This window comes from Syngnathus leptorhynchus, chromosome 14 (genome assembly GCF_054491065.1).
Source record: "Syngnathus leptorhynchus isolate UIUO chromosome 14, UIUO_Slep, whole genome shotgun sequence".
In the NCBI taxonomy this organism is placed as follows: domain Eukaryota; kingdom Metazoa; phylum Chordata; class Actinopteri; order Syngnathiformes; family Syngnathidae; genus Syngnathus; species Syngnathus leptorhynchus.
Genome location: NC_141208.1, coordinates 3,064,287 through 3,084,311, shown reverse-complemented (window position 1 = coordinate 3,084,311; position 20,025 = coordinate 3,064,287). Strand labels below are relative to the sequence as shown.

The 20,025-nt window shown below is 49.4% G+C and overlaps 4 protein-coding genes across 5 annotated transcripts in view; 1 reads left to right on the top strand and 3 right to left on the bottom strand.

The window, feature by feature from the left end:
* Positions 1 to 6,167, bottom strand: part of LOC147045997 (uncharacterized) — an 11,710-nt gene extending 5,543 nt beyond the window's left edge. The window contains exon 1 of the mRNA XM_085930308.1: positions 6,113 to 6,167. The gene's annotated coding sequence lies outside the window, so the exon portion shown is untranslated. The remainder of the gene's footprint in view (positions 1 to 6,112) is intronic.
* tmem125b (transmembrane protein 125b) lies at positions 4 to 6,088 on the bottom strand. The gene has a single exon (XM_085930309.1). The coding sequence runs from the start codon at positions 648 to 650 to the stop codon at positions 6 to 8; it is 645 nt and encodes a 214-aa protein (XP_085786435.1). The 5' UTR covers positions 651 to 6,088; the 3' UTR covers positions 4 to 5.
* On the top strand, positions 2,542 to 15,168 carry LOC147045996 (low-density lipoprotein receptor-related protein 8-like). 2 transcript variants are annotated; one of them, XM_085930298.1, is made up of 18 exons: positions 2,542 to 2,623; positions 3,003 to 3,119; positions 7,042 to 7,164; positions 8,405 to 8,530; positions 9,230 to 9,616; positions 9,779 to 9,901; positions 9,963 to 10,085; positions 10,620 to 10,739; positions 10,842 to 10,967; positions 11,490 to 11,661; positions 11,744 to 11,971; positions 12,072 to 12,190; positions 12,346 to 12,485; positions 12,557 to 12,698; positions 13,040 to 13,192; positions 13,287 to 13,523; positions 13,607 to 13,675; positions 13,830 to 15,168. In XM_085930298.1, the coding sequence occupies exons 1-18, from the start codon at positions 2,557 to 2,559 to the stop codon at positions 14,162 to 14,164; spliced, it is 2,907 nt and encodes a 968-aa protein (XP_085786424.1). In that variant the 5' UTR covers positions 2,542 to 2,556; the 3' UTR covers positions 14,165 to 15,168. The 2 variants fall into 2 exon arrangements, with proteins under 2 accessions (XP_085786424.1, XP_085786423.1); XM_085930297.1 differs by having other exon boundaries at positions 2,557 to 2,623; positions 9,227 to 9,616.
* Positions 14,459 to 20,025, bottom strand: LOC147045995 (KN motif and ankyrin repeat domain-containing protein 3-like). Its single transcript, XM_085930299.1, has 9 exons — positions 19,781 to 20,025; positions 18,160 to 18,192; positions 16,833 to 18,065; positions 16,600 to 16,759; positions 16,441 to 16,525; positions 16,148 to 16,367; positions 15,940 to 16,082; positions 15,639 to 15,839; positions 14,459 to 15,578 (listed from the first exon to the last, which is right to left on the bottom strand). Exons 2-9 carry the CDS (start codon positions 18,173 to 18,175, stop codon positions 15,495 to 15,497), a joined length of 2,142 nt encoding a protein of 713 aa, XP_085786425.1. The 5' UTR covers positions 18,176 to 18,192; positions 19,781 to 20,025; the 3' UTR covers positions 14,459 to 15,494.

Below are 20,025 nucleotides of genomic sequence, written 5' to 3'. Positions count from 1 at the left end.
TTGGTTCATCCCGAGACCCCCCTCCCTCCAAAGCCCCTCGCGTCCATCGCTCTCCTCCTCCTGGCACGCTCCCTTCTTCTCTTCAGGTAGACCAACCCAGCGTATCCCGCCAGAGCCAAAATCGTGCAGAGTCCCGCGGCCACCAGCGCCAGTCCGGAGAGCAACATACCGCCGCCCGCGTCGTCGCCTCGGCCCCCGATTGCGGCCGCGCACAGTAAAACGATCCCACACAGCGTCACGGCCAGACCCACAATCAGAATGAGCGCCGGGTCGGCTCGTCCGCCGCTCTTCAGCTGCTCGATTCGCCGCCGGCTGTGGACGCAGTTCATGTCCTGGACGGCGGAGCTGACAAGCTGCTTGAGCAGAAGCGCCAGGGAGAGGAGGCACAGCGCCGCACCCACTCCGAGACGCCACTCGCCGGACACCTCCGGGCCGGCGGCCCAGAGGAAGCCCACGCCGCCCAGGCCCAAAATTAATATCAGGGCGACCGAAGCGCAGTAACACATGAGGGAGCGACGCGGCTCTCGGAACCACTGCAACTCAATCTGCTCTTCCGGGGAACGCCCTTGGAGTAGGTCCGCACCGTAGAGGCTCGGAGGAGGCTGACCAAAAGTCCCACGGGGCTGCCAGAGCGCTTGCATTCCAGCCATGGACGCAGAGTCAGTTCAGAGTCAAACTGTGAATCCCATCTTGAATCCATTCGCTTCCATTAAAACTCAAAATAGGTGTTGGATGTATCTCAAGTCCTTGCAGCAGTGAAACCAAAGCAAGCCGACAAAGGCTCGAACAAACTCCAGCAGATTTAACAATTGCGCAAAGATTGTTGTTGAGGGAATCCAAAACGGAAACATCTTTAACATGGGCACAGATGAGTCACTCACACAGATGAAGGCCACACGTGCGTCACCATCCGTCCTACAATATTTGCCGACATGCTCGTCTTCCCGCGTTGATCCCTAAACAGGTTTGCCTCGTTGGACTTTCGGGAATCATGATTGGCAGATGAAAGTCCAAACAGACGGCAGATGAATTTTCACTTCTTTCAGCCGAGAAGAGGTTATGGTGACACAGAGGCGGGCGAGAGCCTCCGTCATCTTGCCGTCAGAGGCCGATGAGTCGCCGCCCTCTCGTCACGTTCTCCCACCCGGTGCCAGGCAGACCACGTGGAGGGAAGAAAAGACCTCATAAACACTCAGAGTTTGAAGATGAGCTGCACAATGACTCCACACAAGAGCAGGACGATGACTCCGGGCTGCCCAAGGTGGCTGAATGATGTCAGCGGGTCACAATAATAGCGCTTCTGTGATCCAAAGGATGGCGTCACAGTCACACGGCATGGATTGGCTCACCAGAATGCTACTTCTCACCAGGACGGTGCTGACGTCACACAATTAAATCCAGTCCAGGAGCCAAAGAGGCCCGATTGCAGTTTGCACATGCAACCAGCAGAGAGAAGCAGAGCAGCACCAAGCAGGAAGCCACATTTGCTACTCTGGTTCTCCGTCCGGGGGCCGCTTGCTGAGCTGGCCCAATTCAATTTCTCAGCACAGCTAACCGCTGTGAGCAGATAAGGAGGGTTCAGAAGGTGGAGCTATTTTCTATCTCCGTCGTGCGCTTGTGAAATGACGTGAAGTTGATGTAAAGGAAAAGACAAACAGGACTCATGTTGCTTTTTCCTCGGGGAAACTGCAGCCAAATTGCTTTTTCTTGCACAATGAGGTGGGTGCACATGGTACTATTTACAAGGTACAAGACCTTGTAAGTCTTTCAAATGTAGGCTGCAGTGCTGCAGAATGGAGAAACACTCAATGGCAGGCAACTAATCCCCATGTCAAGCGCAACATGCCTGCCTGCATTTACGGCCAATAAAGTTAAGGCATCAAGGAGAGGGTCACGAGTCATAGCGGAGGGCAAGGGGGTTGGGGGGGGGGGGGGGGGTTGTCATGGTTGCACAGCCTTCAACCATGCAGTGGCGGAGGAGTGGGGGGTTGTCATGGTTGCACGACGTTCAACCAATAGGAATTGATGGGGTTGGAGCAGACATCATCACATCATTTATAGTCCTCCGACATGTATTTTACCCAAGTATTTTTATTTTACTGCTGCAGGAGTGAAATTAGTATTAATATTTTTTCACACAAGTATCAGTAAAATGTGAGTGATTTTTTTCACCTCTCGAACACGATTTCCTTTCTGCCAAGTCTTTTTGGGGAACTTAAACTGAGCAGCTTTAAACTTAAATGACCAGTGAGTAGTTGAGGGGTACATCTCAACATGACCCCCCCCCTCGATTTATTGAATTTCAAAATATTTTATTTTATTTGATTCTATCCCTGGTCCTCACCCCTTGCGGTGTCGTCATGCTGCGGACAGCCAATGAGCGTAGAGGTGATGATGTGAGGGAGGGGTCTAAGCGGATGGTGATTGTGGGGGGTGGGGGGTTTACAACGGCGGAGAGACATCCTCGTTACGAGCGGAGCTATTTTTTTTTTTTTTTTTTGGGGGACGTGCTTTGTCTCGTGGACTCCTGAATGAGTCGCATCGCCTCCTCTGGAAATGTGGACGGACGTGAGGACATTGTTACTTTTTTACATAGCGGTGGCCAGGCTCATTACCTCAGAAGGTCAGTGTGCGTGGGGTGTGAAAGGATGGCAAGATGTGAAGCGGCGGTGCGCGTGCGCGCGTGGATGCTGAATGAAGCTGAGCACACGAGGATGCTAGCGCGCCTTGCGTCCGTTGGCTGCCTATACTGAATCTTTGTTCTGGCCCATTTAATATATTATAATCCGAATTTGTTTACTCTGAACTCTTGCACATACAAAAATCAATTCATGACAAAATGCATCCTGCGGACGCTCGCCCGCTTCAGCGAATGCATAATGCATATTAATTAGGCATTCATTTGCAAATGACAGTTGGAGCAGCAGACATTTGTTTCTTGTTCATCCATCTGGAAGCTGATTCCCGCTCATGTGTCTGTGTGTGTGCCCCCCCCCCCACAGTGACGAAGGATTGCGAGGATGGCCAGTTTCAGTGTAACAACAAAAGGTGCATCCCCACTCTGTGGAGGTGTGACGATGATGACGATTGCTCGGACAACAGCGATGAAGAAAATTGTCGTAAGTAGTCACGTGACTTGTTAAAATGGAACAAAAGATGACATTCCCAATCTTTCCTTATGTTGTTATGAATGTTTTTTTGACCTCCGACCACTAAGGGGCAGTGTGTTCGTTTTTACTTCACTGAGCCGAAAGTGGGCGGAGCTTAGAGGGCTATGCTTTGCTGGCTTTGATTTAGGGTTAAAAAATACAAGTTGTTTTCGTTCAAGGAATTGAATGTCACATATTTAAATTCAAAGGCAATTTTTGTCAGTGCTTTCCCTTAAGCTGAGTCCAAACAGTCGCCAATCAGTGTAGACGCCAAAACAACACGACACGTGTGCGTGTTTGGAAGCATTACAAACATCATTTACATTTCTAGGTCAGGGTTATGTTTTAAATTATTTATTTTTGCAATGTTGAATTGTGTTTGTGCTAAAAAAACATGACTTCCCACTTCTGCCATCTGTATTTTGTGTGGCGTGCACAACATACACGTTAACCGAGCAAGCGTATCGGCTGCGTGGTAAACAAAATGAGTGTGTGACGACGAGCCAGTGGCCTATATTTCTGAAGAAGTAGTGAAGTAGTGCCAAGCTGTGCATTCTGTTTAGCGCACGCCACGGCACATCACGTCACGGCTTTGTTCTTTTGTGTTTGGGTTAATTATGGCTCAGGAGGAAATTTGCAGCTCCTCATATGCAAACGTGCGTGAACACAATTTGTTGTTTGCCACAAAATCCGTCTGCCTGCCTGCTCTGGTCACGGTGGCGATTGTTTTTGCAATTCTCACCACAACTGATAATATTTGGAGGTTTTTCTGTGACGCTGTAGCTGTTAGCCTTGACGGCAGTTTTGGCGAGTCGCTAAATGCGTGGGGATTACCCGGAGGCGTCTCTGCCGTCAATCCGTTTTGGTCGTTAATGTGAATGTGTGCAGTGTATGTATTCCAAATAGGGTAAAGGTGTGTGAATGTGGAAAAAACACAAACAACATTCTGACAGTTTTCACCATAATACATTTGAACTAATGACAAAGTGATTGCTCCTCACTCACCCTCATCGTACCATCCCCCATCGTGCTATGAAATTCCCCAGTGACCTTCCAGTGCACGCATGCATCCATCCATGATGGTACATACCGCACCAGTAGGGACCAGTTGCATTGTTGAGATGAGCACAAATGGCGCACCAAGTTTGCAAAGCACAGAATCACCAACGTGACTTTGTGAACTTCACATCTGATGTTCTTACATGTGCTCATCAAAGAAGCACAGTTTATCTTCAAGCTTACGTGAAATCCAAATGGCCTGCCTTTGCTCTGACTGTGCCCTGATGCTCAGAAGTTTAGCGCGGATTTGCCCAATGCAGAAGAAATATACTGATCTGAGGTTCTGGTAAACGTTTGGGGGCAGATGAGCTTCTCCCGACCGCTCCTGTTTTGAGGAGGTCCATCAGGATCAAAGCGGCCCTGCTAAGCCCAGCCCGGAGAAGGTGGCGGGCGCTGAAGCCGCTTCGCTGCAGGAGAATTACAATTCATGCCCACGCGTTCAAACACTTGATGTATATGGACAAGCGGAACCCGATGAGAACATTTGGATTGGTCGGCAGAAAATGCTGACGCCCCGAGAATAAAAGGGAAGGGGGAAAAAAACAAGGCTATATAAAAAGAAAGAGCTTCTTGTGGGTCAGGATGGGGGCAGGGAGGAACTGTTTTGGGCTGTGTGATCAAGAAGAAAAGGAAATGTCAATGATAAAAAGAGTTACTAAGTTGGCTTTCGTAACTATGAAGATTGCAAAATATTATCGCAGCTAGCAGAGCAGAATTTGGCACATTGCAGCCCCGGAAAAAAAAATAAAAAATCAGCCACAGCTTTGGATCACGTTGTCAAGAATTTGACATGAATGTGGCAGCCTGCTAACTTGATTGAAAGGAATTAAGGCCGCCAGCAACAAATTCAAGTTGTGAAAAAGAGAAATGATCGGGTCAAAGCAGTGCCATGACTCATTTCACCAACGTGGCTGAAATATCGCTCGTCCAAACCAAGTCCAAAAACAACAAGCACTGACTTTGGATGAAACGAGGCCGACCGTAGCGTGACGTCGAGTAATATCTGCTTGGAGCTGCAGTTCATTTGCAGTGCTGCTAACTTCTGCTTGCTACTTGCTTTCAACACATTCCACATCAAGCACATAAGGCCTCCAAGCCGTCTTGCGCGTGCATGTGCGGCGTCTTTGAGTTTTGCTCCAGGACAAGAGCGCGTCCTAATTATGTCGCCGTGTTGCCGCGGGCAGATTGACTCAAACCAGATATTCGACCTGGGGCAGGATTACAGTTATGCAAATTTTTTTTTCTATCCGCAGAGCAAAATGTATCATCTTCATTTAGAGGCAATTTGAAGGCCGGCGAGCCTCCTAAATTTTATCCAGCTCCGTATTTTGGCTGGCGAGAAAGAAAGAAAGAAAGAAAGAAAGAAAGAAAGAAAGAAAGAAAGAAAGAAAGAAAGAAAGAAAGAAAGAAAGAATAGGGGAAAAGGCTCATCTTGTAGTTCCCCTGGGAAAAAAGCTTTTATTATCCACTCTGGCACAAGGCTAAGCCAGCAAAGTGAAAACTCCAAAGTGACCCGGTTGCGCCATATTTGAGTGGCGCAAGGAAGGAAGGAAGGAAGGAAGGAAGGAAGGAAGGAAGGAAGGAAGGAAGGAGGGAAGGAGGGAAGGAAGGAAGGACGAACATGGACGCGAATCACTCCACGAGGTTTATTGTGAAAATAATAAATTTACCGAAACACACAGCACAACAGCGGCAGTTGCAGTCAAACCCGGCGAAACTCCCGCTCACTGTCTACTAACTTCCGGGTACAGAGGACCCGTTATTAACATCACACATTGTCCATGTCACACGCAAAATTATACATTGTACAACAATAAACGTATATATCATATTCTTAAACAATAACTAGCTCCGACTACCAGCAGTATTGCGAATTTCAACATCATTTCAACAGCGTTACTCACCTGAAACACGGCAGCAGTTACAGTCGGACACGGCGAAACTCCCGCTCAGTCTACTAACTTCCGGGTAAGAGGACCCCCCGTAGTTGTCCCAGGTGCCTTATTCAAATCCCCGGATACTAGCCAACTGATACAATACAATACTATTAGCATATAATGTGTTCAGAAACATATTCACAAAGTAATTCAAACAAATATTAACATGGCTGGTGAGTATGAATGTCCATTCAAATGTCCCAAAAACCACCAAGGGGCCCTTGGAAGGAAGGAATTTAGGAAGGAATTTAGGAAGGAATTTAGGAAGGAATTTAGGAAGGAAGGAATTTAGGAATTTAGGAATTTAGGAATTTAGGAAGGAAGGAAGGAAGGAAGGAAGGAAGGAAGGAAGGAAGGAAGGAAGGAAGGAAGGAAGGAAGGAAGGAAGGAAGGAAGGAAGGAAGGAAGGAAGGAAGGAAGGACAGCGCCAGCCTCCCCATCTGCCGGGATTACTTTCATCCATGGGGAACTTGCTGCTCATTTGCCATCAGCGTGGCATTTTGGGGGAGTTTGACAGCTGCGTGACCCTCGCCACGGGATTAAAATCTCATTTAGCGATTGCTAGATTTGGCCGTAGTCTGTACCCTTTGCTCTTTTTGCCAATTCAATCCTTTTCCAGAACAGAGCATTTCCACTGCAAAATGTTCACAAGAGGAAAGCTCGGTGCGTGCGTGAGAGGGCTCGCTGACGTCACGTCATGGTTGATCTCTAATCGGACGGCCGTCTTATTTTGGGAACGCTTCATGATTTGGGCGTAAAGATAATAAATGGTCAACTATGGAAATGTGTGCGTCGTATCACAGTCAGAGAGGAAATAACCCCGTGCGAGCATCTTCTAATATTTAATATCACCACTGGGAAAAACTGACCCTGTGCTTTCCTCCGCCTGTCTGCAGCCCGCAAAACGTGCGCCGCTGCCCAGTTCGCCTGCCTGAACGGCCAGTGCGTGCCGGCGCGATGGCGCTGCGACGGCGAAGCCGAATGTCCCGACGGCTCTGACGAAGCCCAGGAGACTTGCAGTAAGTGAGAACCCCTCGCTCCGCCTTGACTCAATTACTTTGGGATTGACTTGGCTTATCAATTGAAAATATCAAAAAATATAAATTTTGGGCTGTCATGTGGAATTTTGCCACACCGACGTCACCCTTTGCATCCTTTAATGAATAATGCATGAAGCAGGACCAAGTGGAGCCACCTCAGACGCTCTTTGTTTTTACAATCCAATGAAAGATAAACAAAGAAGTGATTCCGATCGCCTGACTGCAACATAAGGGCGCAGAGATGTGGGCTTACAAGAAGAAAAAAAAAAAGCCATTTATATGGAAAACACTTACAGTATGAATTTTCTTCCCAACATTTGCAAGCGGCATTTGAAGTGACATGCATCCATAGCTGATAGTTTCTATTGGTTCTTGCTGCAAAAGTATTCATCCCCCCCAAAAAAATGACTCACTAAAGATGAATTGGGCCTCACAAAATTATTTTCTCCCATAAAGTGAAATGTCTGTCACCAAATGTTCGATAGGAATGATTTGCTCTCAACTGAAAAGCCGCTCGAGCTTACGACGATGGGATGCTCCGGAAGGCTCATGCTGCCTCTTCGTCAATTCTCATCTTCCATCTTGTTCCCTTTCACGTGCGCACCGCCCGGGCTTTTTAGACCAAGACGTCCAGATGCTCCATAATGGTTCCGCTTCGTTAAGCGGATCCCAAATTACACGCTGGAGTAGTGTTCCACCGCCAAAAAAAAAAAATCTCTCGGAGTGAGTTACGCGCAAAGCATGAAAGATGAATGAGAAACATAGCAAGAACCAGAGCGCATCATTTTTTTATTCAATTCACGTGCAATCAAAGCGGAAGTGGGCCAATTGTGCCGGCCGTCTCTTTGCGCTAGCAATTAGTACAAAAGTGGAGCAGCACAAAAAGCAAGTCACCATCGTGTCTGCCTTTTTTGGCTCCGGCGTCAGTCAGCCCTGTGTCTCTTGCGGCCGTGTAAAGTCTCCCGGCAACATTAAGGTCAAACGCTGACTCCATTTTTGCTGACCTGTCCGGATCCTAACACAATGGCACCGCTCTGGTATTCAGACTCTCAATTCCATATTCATTCCCAATTCAAAGTTTGACAGTCCTTCTCTTGCAGTGTATCGAATCGAGTGTCTGCTTTGGACGGCTCGGTGCTGTCCAGCTTTGGAAATTGCTTTTGTATTTATGCTTGTTTTTAGAAAATAAAACTGTACTACTTTGGTCTCATCCCCACAGGCAAGCAGACTTGCCCACCTGAGAAATTCGACTGCGGGGGATCCAATAAGTGCATCTCGTTGTCGTGGAGATGTGACGGCGAGAGGGATTGCGAGAACGGGGCGGATGAGGAGGACTGCGCATCTGGTGAGCGCCTCGCTTTTGTCACATTCAATGAAATACGTTCATGCCCAAACCATCTGCATCATGTTGTTTTATTTTTTTTATTGATGTATGCACGCCTCTTCCTCTCACTGTGGCATTGTCAGATTTGCAAAAGTTTATAAGCATTGTTGTGCTTGAAAAAAATAATTCAATTGGAAAAAAAATGACATCCTTTTTCAAAATGGTGTCATTGGGGTTGTTCTTGATATCACCGCCTAAGCAGCCAATAGGACGATTCCGTCATCGCCCCCCCACACCCGCCCCAGCCAATAAGACGATTCCGTCGTTAGCCCCCCCCCCCCCCTCACACACGCACACCTCCCTGCTGGGACGTAACTTGGCCTACTTTGAAGGCACTGTGAAAAATCCTCCTCTCCCTCATCTCATCACGTCAAGAGAAGGAGATTGAGGCCGTTGGGGGCTGCTCACGCTTTGAAGATCCTGCAAAATGGCACGTGGCAGCAAAATATACATTGGGAGCAAAAATTGCAAAAATCTGTCATGGAGAATTGTCAAAAAATCTTACAACAGTTGTAGATTGTAGGTGTCGGATGGCTTATTTATATAAAAAAAAAAAGAAAACATCATGTCTTATCTTCTTATCTAAGCATCAGATTGCTCACACGCATCCTTGACGCCGTGTTGTTTTTTTTGCTTCTGGTCTTCCCTTCGCCCCAGCAGACGCCAAAGCGTGCCCCGCCGGCCAATTCGTGTGCGCCAACCGGAATTGCCTGGCGGCGGCGCACGTGTGCGACGGCGACGACGACTGCGGCGACGGTAGCGACGAGCTCAAGTGCGCTTCCCCTCTCACCTGCGGGCCCAACCACCTGCGCTGCAACAATTCCGAGTGCGTCCCTCTTATGTGGAGTTGCGACGGCGATCCCGACTGCGCCGACGGTTCCGACGAGGGGCCCGAGCGCTGCGGCGACGGCGGCGTCCATCTCGCTAACCGCAGGGCCAACTGTACCGGCGAAGAATTCCGATGCGCCGACGGGGAGTGCGTGCGGCTGAGCTGGAAATGCGACGGCGATCCCGACTGCAAGGACAAGTCGGACGAGTCCGACTGTCGTGAGTTTCTCTTTCCGTTCTTTAAGAATGCCCGAGTGCCGTGTCGGGTTGTCTCGAGATGACCTCAAGATGGCCGCCGGAATTTTTCTGTTGTGTCTGATGTTTTGAAATCTCAGTTAGCGCTTGGACCCCTCTTGAAAACTTTCAATGTCATGTGCGCAGCCCTGCTGACGTGCCGACCCGACGAGTTCCAGTGCGGCGACGGATCTTGCATCCACGGCACCAAGCAGTGTAATAAGATCAACGACTGCCCCGATCACAGCGACGAATCCGGCTGCGTCAACGGTGGGTGAGGTGGCGGCTTCTCTTTCATTGATGAGATTCTCACGCACTATTTGACTTGCAGCCACAAAATGCCAGGGCCCCCTCAAGTTCTCCTGCAAGAACGGGGAGTGCATCGACGCTTCCAAAGTGTGCGACTCCGTCAAGGACTGCAAGGACAGATCCGACGAACCCAAGAAAGAGTGCGGTAAGAGGATGTCTGTATCTCAAAACCGGCTTGTTCAAAACGCACATTGACCTCTCAAGCATTCATTTGCAAGATGGCGCTCCGCGTTGACAACATCCGAGCCGACCTCCGTGGTTTCCCGGCTCATTAGAAATAACGGCCGAGACGGCGCCGCCTCGTGACTTACTGTTATTCAATTCATGGCTTCACTCTTTAAATTGGGTGAAAAAGTGCTGGCGCAAGCATGGGCACAATGCGCTTGATGGACTTTATTGGCAAACCATAGTCCCAGCCAACTCGCCATCTTTGCTTCTTCCATTTAATGAGACGGAATCCAAGCAGGACATCTCTGCTCAAAGACACCGCCGCCGTCGTCGGCGTATCACTGATAATGAGTCTCTTTGATTCGCTCAGAAAATCTGATGCGGGAAAAGAAAAAAAAACGATACAATCAAAGCTGGCAGTAGAAGAGCGACACCCACACGTGACACGGTTTCAAAATTCCTCACGTTCTTATCTTTTTTTCCAAGCGATTACCCGATGTGATTTCCCCAGGCCTTAACGAATGCGCCATGAACAACGGCGGCTGCTCTCACGTCTGCGTGGACCAACCCATCGGCTTTGAGTGTCAGTGCCCCGCCGGCTACCAGCTTCTGGACAAGAAGACTTGTGGAGGTACTTAACATCCGGCAATCTAGCTTTGCATGACTCTGTTCCCGAGGGCCAATCAATCACTTGCGGTTGATTGATGACTTTGCTCTCCTCCCCCGCCCGCAGACATTGACGAATGCCAGAACCCGGACGCCTGCAGCCAAATTTGCATCAACTACAAGGGGGACTTTAAGTGCGAATGCTACGAAGGCTACGAGATGGATCCCGTCACCAAGACCTGCAAGGCGGAGGGTGAGTGCGGTTGCAGAGCGCTGCTAAATCATTCACGGAGGAACAAGAGCAAGTACTGTGACGTGATAGGATTTACGCTCGAGGATTTATTAGCCCGCAGGCCGCACCAGGAAGTGCTGAAACAAACTCTCCATATCAAGGTATTTCGTTCCAGCAAAATGCTGAGAGAAAACTTCCTTCTGGCTGGAGTGAAAAACCAAATAAGAACAAGAAGATATTGTAAACACGCCGCAAGATCCTGTTTAATGGAGGGACTAATTAAAATGGCAGTTGGGCGACCTCATCACGGAAATAGGCCCAATTGCCACGCTTGAGTGAAGACAATTGTTGCTAATGGCTACCAGTGCTAATGACATAAGCACCATTCTGCATACAAACACTCCATTTTTTCCAGTGGCGTTTCTTCTTTTTTTTAATCTTCTGCTTTGACACCATCTAAACGGCCGTCTGGCTCCTCTGTAGTACCAATTCAATTTTCATTGAGGGTTAGCATTTTCAAAGTCCAACACTCTGTGTGTTCAGGAAAAAGCCCTTATCTCCTCTTCACCAACCGACACGAGATCCGACGGATCGACCTGGTCAAGCGGGATTACGCTCAGGTGCTTTCCACTCAGAAGAACACCGTCGCGCTCGACCTGGACGTGGCTAATAACCGAGTCTTCTGGTGCGACCGTTTTCATCGCAAAATCTACAGGTATGACCAGCTAGCATTGTCACATTGATTTTGCGACGGGATCCACCCTCCCCCTGACCCGTTGGTGAACCCGCTCCCGCAGCGCCTTCATCCACGAGGCGGGCGACCCGTCTCAGCAGGTCCAACTGGTAGATTCGTCGCTGCAAAGCCCGGCCGCTCTTGCCCTGGACTGGTTGCAACACAACTTGTACTGGACCGACTCTGGTGACAAAAGCATTTCTGTGGCCTCTGTGGACGGAACCAAGAGACGCGTCCTCATCAGTACCGATCTGAGTGAGCCCAGAGCCATAGCGCTGGATCCTCATCATGGGTGAGTGAGGCAGGGTATTCTTTGCAGGAACACAAATAAATCACCATTCTCATCAGAAGAAATGAATATCTTCATATTCGTCTTCCTTTGTTCCATCCAGTTTTATGTACTGGTCCGAGTGGGGCACGAGAGCCAAGATCGAGAAAGCCGGCATGAACGGAGTGGACCGCCAGGTGCTTGTGGCTGACAATATTGAGTGGCCCAACGGCATCACTCTCGGTGAGAGCAAAAACTGACAAACGCTAAGCTAAGATCGAAGCGTAACTTGTGATCATCCAATCCAGCTAATCTTTCATCCATGAACATAATCAATGACGGGATTTGTCGGTCAGAGTGCCAGCGCAAAAGGTCCGAGCTTTTTTTTTTTTACTCAGATATGGCGAACCGTCGTCTCTACTGGGTGGACGCCAAGCTGCACCACATCGCCAGCGTGGACCTGAAGGGTGGGCACCGCAGAACGCACATGACGTCTGCCGAGAGACTGGGCCACCCCTACGCTCTGGCCGTCTTTGAGGTAGGTTTACGACACCGAGGTGTGGCTGCAAAAACAAACAAAAAATCCTACCTTTCAATCTTCTCCTGCAGGACCGAATATACTGGACGGACCGAGACAAGGCGTCCGTCTTCATGGCCAACAGGCTGACGGGTCAAGACGTTCACATTCTGGCCGACAACCTCAACGATCCGCACGACATCGTGGTCTTCCACCAGCTGCGCCAGCCCCAAGGTGCGTCCGTGCCAGTCAGAATACGCGCCCGATACGATGTGACAGCGAGATTGGCTGTGAGCTGACTCGTATTGACGCGGTCTCCGCACGGGGATGGAGTTAAGCCGCACACGTAAATAAACAATGAGATGAACTTTGCCAAGGTGTCGTCAAGAAACTAAGGAGCCGGTGAGCGAGCGGTATCGAGAAATTGAAGAAACAAAATGGATATTCAGGCCACGCGTGGGATTCCTAATCCGATTCTCGGTAGCACGGCAATTATAGGAAAATCAATAGGACGCAAAATGGCTGTATGAAGACGAGCAAAGGCCGAGGCTAACCTGGGCTTTCCGACTGTGCAGGTCCAGACAGCTGCAATCTGGGCAGCGTGGCCAACGGAGGCTGTGAGTATTTATGTCTCAAGGCGCCACAGATTACCGAGCACTCTCCTAAATACACCTGCGCCTGCCCCGACGGACAGGACCTCGGCCCCGATATGAGGGCTTGCGTGCCAGGTGAGCAATTGACGGGATTGCGTCATATTGGCTCGCTTATCTGAAGCACCTGGCCCCGAGTGTCACTTTTTCTTTTCACTTGTCTCGCGTGCAGCGCCGAGAAACGACATGCCGCCCGCGCGCGCACTTGTGACCGAAGACTATCGGCCGCCTTCGGAGAGAGCAGACGCCCGTGCGCGTTTGAGCACCTCGCCCCTTCCCGCCCTGGAAGCGTACACCCCCCTCGGCACGCTCAAGGCGGTGGTGTCCGTGGCGCTCGGGTCGCACTCCACTGCCACCGTCAGCGTCGAGTCCACCACACCTGCAGGTGGCAGCAGCGTGTCACAACGCTGTAAGCAAGCCGGGAACTCCTTTCATGCCTTTGTAGAATTATTTTAAAGTTACTCACACCTTCCTCCTTCTCTCTTCCACCAGCTGGGGGTGACAATTTCCTCCTCGGAGAGAACCTGACCGTGGCTGTTTTAGGACTGGTCATCCCCATCGGTAAGTCTCTAAAGTAGTTCTTGCACAATGACGGACACCGGAGGAGACGTTTGGCCCAAAGCTCCTCTTGTCCGACGCGCCGCTTGCACATGCCACTCCATCATTTCACGCCTGCCTCATTAACACCCCCTCCCTTCCCCTTAAACGCACGCAGTTCCTATCGTTGGCACAGTGGTCTTGGGCTTGATCTGCGCCGGCGTCTACCTGGTGTGGCGGAACTGGCGGCGCAACTCCACCAAGAGCATGAACTTCGACAATCCCGTCTACCGCAAGACCACGGCCGAGGGCGAGGAGGATGAGATCCACATCGGTCGCAGTGAGGTTCTGGGGCACCATCAGCATCCGTACCCGCAGGGGGTGGTCGGCATGGGGGTGGTGAGCGCCGGAGGGGGCGCCTGCCCGCAGTTCATCACCTTACCCCTCGGGGGCAGCGTGGCAGATCCGGGGACTCATTGGTATACGGAGCAGCCCATGCTCTCCACGGCGTGAGCCGGGAGGGGAGGAGGGGCTTCGGGGAGGTAACCGAGAAGGTACATACCATTTTAAGCCAGATTCAGACGGCTCGTCGGAGCTGCAACTATTGTTCTCAGATCAAGTCATGTTTTGCATTGATGGTGTGTGTCGCGTGTCATCGCTGGGTGTTTTTGTCCCGAGTGCCACGGCGCACCGATGAACCGAGAGCTTTGATTTGACCTTCAACAAGTGGAAGGGTCTTAGCTGTGCCCGAGGAGGATCAAGGGCAGGAACAACAACAATCCAGACGGTTCTGTTTTTTCACTGTGATGTTTAAATGTGGGGAAAATTTGCGAGGAGCAATATATCAGCAGGTGCCATAAATCGATACCGTAACATTTTTCTTTCTGTTGTTTTTTTGACATGAGGCATTCTGGTTGTGTTTGTCATGCATGCGAGCGCTCATGCTGACGCTCATGCTCATCCCAGCGTGTGTTGCACAAGCCCTCTCTGAATGCCTTCCGTGCGGCATGAACGTTTGTCCAAATGTGCGCAATGTGTCTGAGTGGGAGCCTTTATGTAAATATGTTTTCATAAGGTTTTGATAATGTACAATAAAAGAGAAGATGTACATAAGATTTTAGACAAAAGTGTTGACACGTATAATAATTTATTTGTACAAAGAGAGCACCGCAACTTCTTCGCCAAAGTTGTCATTGTTGTTTCTTATTGTGCGTGCTTTTTGGTTTTTTAACATCACAGTGTCAGTATTGCCGTAAATTGCCGTAAATCTGTCTGTGCCTATTTTTTTTCTTCTTCTTGTATTTTTTTTAAAGTCATGTTTTCATGAAACCGCTGGACATTTGCAAAGACAAACTTTATTCAAACCAAAAGGTTCCACTTGTTGATTTTCTGTATCACTTTCGAATATGTCTGTATATACATATATAAAATGTCTGTACATAAAATCTGACCAGAAAAATTGTCTTTTTTTTTTTCTTTTTTCTTTCAGTGCAAACTGCATTGGTATCTGAGCTGGAAATAACACGTCATCTGCTGGTCAGATTTGTCCATGCAGCAATAAGGCTGATGAATGAGCTCACTTAAAAATGTGACAGCTTTACCGCCGCATTGATTCGAAGCGCTGAATACGTCACGTTGCTGTGAATGCCTTCGCAGATGCAACATTTACTTTCAGAAGAGCTTAATTAAAAATGACTCAGTAATTGAAAAAAAATATTGATCAGCAACGACGAGAATGAGAGCAACAACAACAAAAAAACCTCACACTCACCACCTTCAAGAAGCTCAAATGCTCACTGGCAACTTTCTTATGCAAGCAGGTCAATTGTCAGTCAGACAGTCATCACGAAAGAGCTGGAGCTTGCAGAAGCGCCGCCGTGTCACTGTGGGAACCGAGCACGGCGATGTCCAAAGCGGTCCGCCCGCTCTAAAAAAAAATCAGCAAATAATCACATTTCAAATCTGAGCAAAAGATTTTTTTCTTTACCTGATCGGTCAAGGTCAGATCACAGGGTGTCCTCTCCAGCAGCAGTCGTGCCACGTGCGCGTAGCCCTTCTCAGACGCAAACATGAGCGCCGTGGTTCCTTGAGCGTCCTGGACGTTTGCGTCTGCGCCGCAGCTCAGCAGCAGATCAACCATCACCGCTCGGCCGTGCCGCACAGCTAAGTGCAAAGCCGTCTGGCCTGTCTGGGAAGGAGGGAGGGACTTTTACTCTCTCAGTTGAACATTTGCCCTCGCTCGGGTTGCTGATCTAATCCTGCCTCATTGCAATTGGAGGAAAATTTACCTGGCCGGAGCGGGTATTGACGTCGCTCATTTCCATCAGCCTGCGGACCACCCCAATATCGCCGGGCTTGTCCGGCGCTGTGAGGGAGGCCAGCATGGCTGCTGTGTAACCCGCTTTGTTCTGGAAGTTAACGTCGCTTACTCCTGGATAACAGGGAGGAGTTCCATTTTTTTTCCCCCCACACTCTATCGATGACAAGGAAACGTACCTGTGTCCAACAGCAGAGCGGCGATGCTGTAATTGCAGTGGGAAACACTGTAATGGAGTCCCGTGTTGCCGTTATCATCTGCCAGGTTGATGAGGAAGTCCAAAAGTGACGGTGTGGCCTTTTGGACCTCCCTCAAATACAAAGCCACTTTACTGGACACTGAATTCTCCTCTGCCACTGTACTGAACCAGTCCTGGAAAACTACCACAAGGGCCCTCCTCTGCAATGAACAGAGAGATGACAAAACTTGACAAAGAAAGAGCGAAAGGTCGAAGAATTCCCAGCGTACGCACCGTCTCATTGGTTGGATTCTCAATGTTGTCCATGTGCTGGTTGAGGAAGCGACACGCTGACATAAAGTCCGCATTCACCGTCTCACTAAAGACACAATGAGAGTGATGAGGGCAAAAGATAGAAAAGAAGAATCACTTCGTGCCTAATGACCCTCTCACCTGCCTCCGGTGTCGTCCTCCATCTGTTTTCCCGGGAGGTGACGCTTGATCTTGGCAGATGCCGTCTCCGCCGCCTCTCCATCTGGCCATTCAGATCCGATTGCGGTCCATATCGCTTGCCTCTCTTCCCCCGTCCCCGTCTTTTCCTGCTCTGCTTCCACTTGTGTTGCAGGCAATGTTTGTTACGTCGGCAAAGAGAAAATTACAACACACGCGAATGGTAATAAGATTACCTCCACTTTGTCCATTGTCGTGTCCAGGCTGAGTGTAGTGTGAGCTCAAGATGTGGAAGAGTCCCATCATCTCCTGCCGCAGTGAGAGAACCTCTGGGCTTTTGGCTTTCTCTGCCGCACTGCAACACTCCCAATGCTGATCCAGGAGTCGCTTGATCTTCGTAATGTGCCGAAGGACCCCGGACGTGTCTGGGGTCTCGGCGGAAGCCTCCATTGGGGATTCCGCATCTTCCCCGAGGTGTCCGTTAATGGATCGGCCCGCCATTTCGACCGGCAACCTCTCGGGATTCGCGATCTGTCCGTTTGGACTTTTGCTCTCCGTCTGCCGCCGCCGCCCAGCGACCCTCCGAAGCTCCAGCTCGCTCTCGTGCAGTTTCTGTTCCAGCACGGCCACCTTAGCTTGGAGCGCCGTCACCGTCAGCAGCTCGTCCAGATCCGTGCTCATCTTCCACTCACGTGTTCCATCGTGACGACTCCGTGCGCCGCTTTTGTCGTTCTGACGGCTCCCGTCGAGAGACCCCGGGCGAATATGCGAGCGCAATGTTTCTTTCTCCTCCTGCAGCTGACAGATCTGCGCTCTGAGGTCTGGAATGACTCGTACCTCCCTCTCCAGCTCCTCGACGTGTTCCAAAGCCTCTCGTAGGCGTCTTGACAGAACGGAGCCATCCTGGGTGTGAAGGCTCTCCTGAGAGTCAAAGATGTCTTCACAAGATTTGTTTCTGTCTCCAAAATGGCCCCTTGAGCTCGGGCTTTGGTGCCCCTCTGTCGCCTCCGATCCTCGTCTCAAAAGCACCGTCAGGGGCAGGCTGGAGGCCCGGAGGAGATGCGGTCGGATGTGCTCGCCCAAGGGTTGCTCGTCAAACTCACGGATCTCGGCCTCCAGATCCGATCGGCCCGCTCGGCCTCGTGGCCAAAGAGGCGACCTGTAGTCGTGCGACCGGGCAGCGGAGCCACGACGGAGGTCGTCGGACAGCCGAGACCTGGGAGCCAGCGCCCCAGTGGATGCCCAGAGGCTCGGTCGGTAACCGTATCCGGAAGGATTAGAGTGGCGAGGAAGAGTGCTAGCCCGAGAACCTTTACTGTGACGCTGGATAGAAATTCTTTTGATGGTTCTCCCTTTCTCGATATCATCGACATACTTGAGGAAGTCCAAGTCCAGACGGAAACCGTACGGGGTTTCCACCGAGTATGGAAGTTTGCCACTTTCGGATGTTTTGCTTGCTTGCGTATTCCCTGGAAACAATCAATTGTTAATAATACTCACGACCGATGGACTATTTTGCACATTCAAAATGGTTATCATTTTTTTTCCCCTCCAATATCTTACCGTGATGTCTTTCCATGGTTTTGTCAGAGGTGTCTGTGGAAAGAAAAGTCAAAAGTGCCTGAGCCTTTTACAAGCAACGGAAATCGCTCGTCTACGTATAAACGTAGAAATAATGACTGTATTGGCCGATTGTGGGAGAAAAAAACAAAAGTATTTTGGAGCTGGCGGCCCTCGAGGTTGAGCCGCGGAATTTTCGGTGAGACGACCGACAATCCAGAGGATTACTCATGACGCTGTTTTAGCGTAGTGCACAAAAGCCAAGTAATTGAACTTAATTGCTTTCCTTGTGGGTTCCTCATGCCGCCAGTTTGCTTTTTCCCCTGCACTGATTCATTTCTTCCATTTATTCTTCTGTGGCACGTCTGATCTTCACTTGATTACTACCCTGCTGTCCAGCACGAGAGACCAGGTTTTAAGTCTTGCAGCACAAAAACAGATCTGCGTCGGTGCGACTCGTTGCTTCCCGTTTTTCGTCCCTCTTTTCCTAAATGGATGGTTTGTTTGTTTTTCCGACATCTCCTAGACTTTCACTTGAATCCATCATGATGACCCCAGCATCCCTTTGGTTGAGGTCTTTGACTCATTGTGGCTTTATTTTGTCTTGAAATAGTTCAAATTGGGCAGTACGGATCCTGTCGAGTAAATATCTCGCCAATGTTGGGTTTCCCCGTCTCTACTCCAGATCAGCAATGCTCACACGTGATTTCCTGTATGCAAGTGAATTTTACTCATTTATTTAACATCAATGAATTATGATTCACAAAGATCCCAGACTAGCGTCTATTTTGAACGGCTCTCTATTTCCTGCTCTTGAAGCAAGCAAACAAACCTCTCTGGCTCTCCCATTTAAATATAGTTGCACATTTTCTCCCTCACCAGAATGACCACTAAACAAACAATACTGCATCTCCCACAATTTTCACATTTCCACGGCATACGTTGAAATTGTCTGCACTGGGAGTTGTTGGTCCACGTCCACCGCAACCGCACACACACAAAAGAAAAACAGAAACTAGCATAAAATAGTCCCGTTGCCCCAAAGAGGCCCCAGCAAAACATGACGAATGGCTTTGTTCAGCCAAAGTAAACTATCAAGAATAAATTGAATCCCCTTGGGCTTTTCCAAACCAGTGTCAATGACATCTTGACAGACACGATGCAAATGAACAATCACTTCTACACAATCAATTGAGTGACTTTTGAAAGGTGACTTATCTCCATCTTATTTTCCTTCCCACTGGTCATCTGTAATAAGGTTTGTCTTCTTGCTTTTATGAGCCTTCCTAGAAAATCCTCCCTTTCCACAACTTTTTGGCTGTACATTCAGCATTTTTCCAACGCATAACTGGAAGAGATTCAGGCACTAAAAGCAGCTCGTTTTGCTCCTTTAAAAGTCCAACTTTTTTTTGCACTATTGTGCAAGTGTCGGAATTACGGAGCGGTGGTGTCATAGTATCCAACAATATATATACGTATATATATATATATATACGTATATATATTGTTCACACTTGGTCCTGGCTCTCAAACAACAGTTTGGCATCTGCAGTGTGGCATAGCTTGCCGCTCCGAAAAAAAAAAAAAAAAAAGATCCTAATGAATGAATTCAATGAACTCTTACCTCAAGATGTCCCTTTTCCTCCTTGCCGATAGAAGCGGCAGAGCCCAGTTTGCCTGAGAGTGTGTCGTGCCAATGTGTATGCGGCCTCCGCCCGCCATAACAGAAGTTGCCTTTGCTTCTGTGTGAAAAGAGAATGGAGAGCAAGCAGGGAGGGGCGTGCTGAACGTGCCTTCCCACTAGGAACATTCTCACAGTGGAGAAGCGCTTTGCCCATAAAGCCAGCTGTTCGTCTGAAGGCGCCCGCT

Coding starts and splice junctions, on each gene's coding strand:
- tmem125b (XM_085930309.1), bottom strand. CDS start 650: ATGGCTGGAATGCAAGCGCTCTGGCAGCCCCGTGGGACTTTTGGTCAG.
- LOC147045996 (XM_085930297.1), top strand. CDS start 2,557: ATGTGGACGGACGTGAGGACATTGTTACTTTTTTACATAGCGGTGGCC. Junction 7,165..8,404: donor CGAAGCCCAGGAGACTTGCA/GTAAGTGAGAAC, acceptor TCATCCCCACAG/GCAAGCAGACTTGCCCACCT. Junction 9,902..9,962: donor CGAATCCGGCTGCGTCAACG/GTGGGTGAGGTG, acceptor TTTGACTTGCAG/CCACAAAATGCCAGGGCCCC.
- LOC147045995 (XM_085930299.1), bottom strand. Junction 16,760..16,832: donor CGACAATGGACAAAGTGGAG/GTAATCTTATTA, acceptor CTGCAACACAAG/TGGAAGCAGAGCAGGAAAAG. Junction 15,579..15,638: donor ATCTGACCTTGACCGATCAG/GTAAAGAAAAAA, acceptor ATTTTTTTTTAG/AGCGGGCGGACCGCTTTGGA.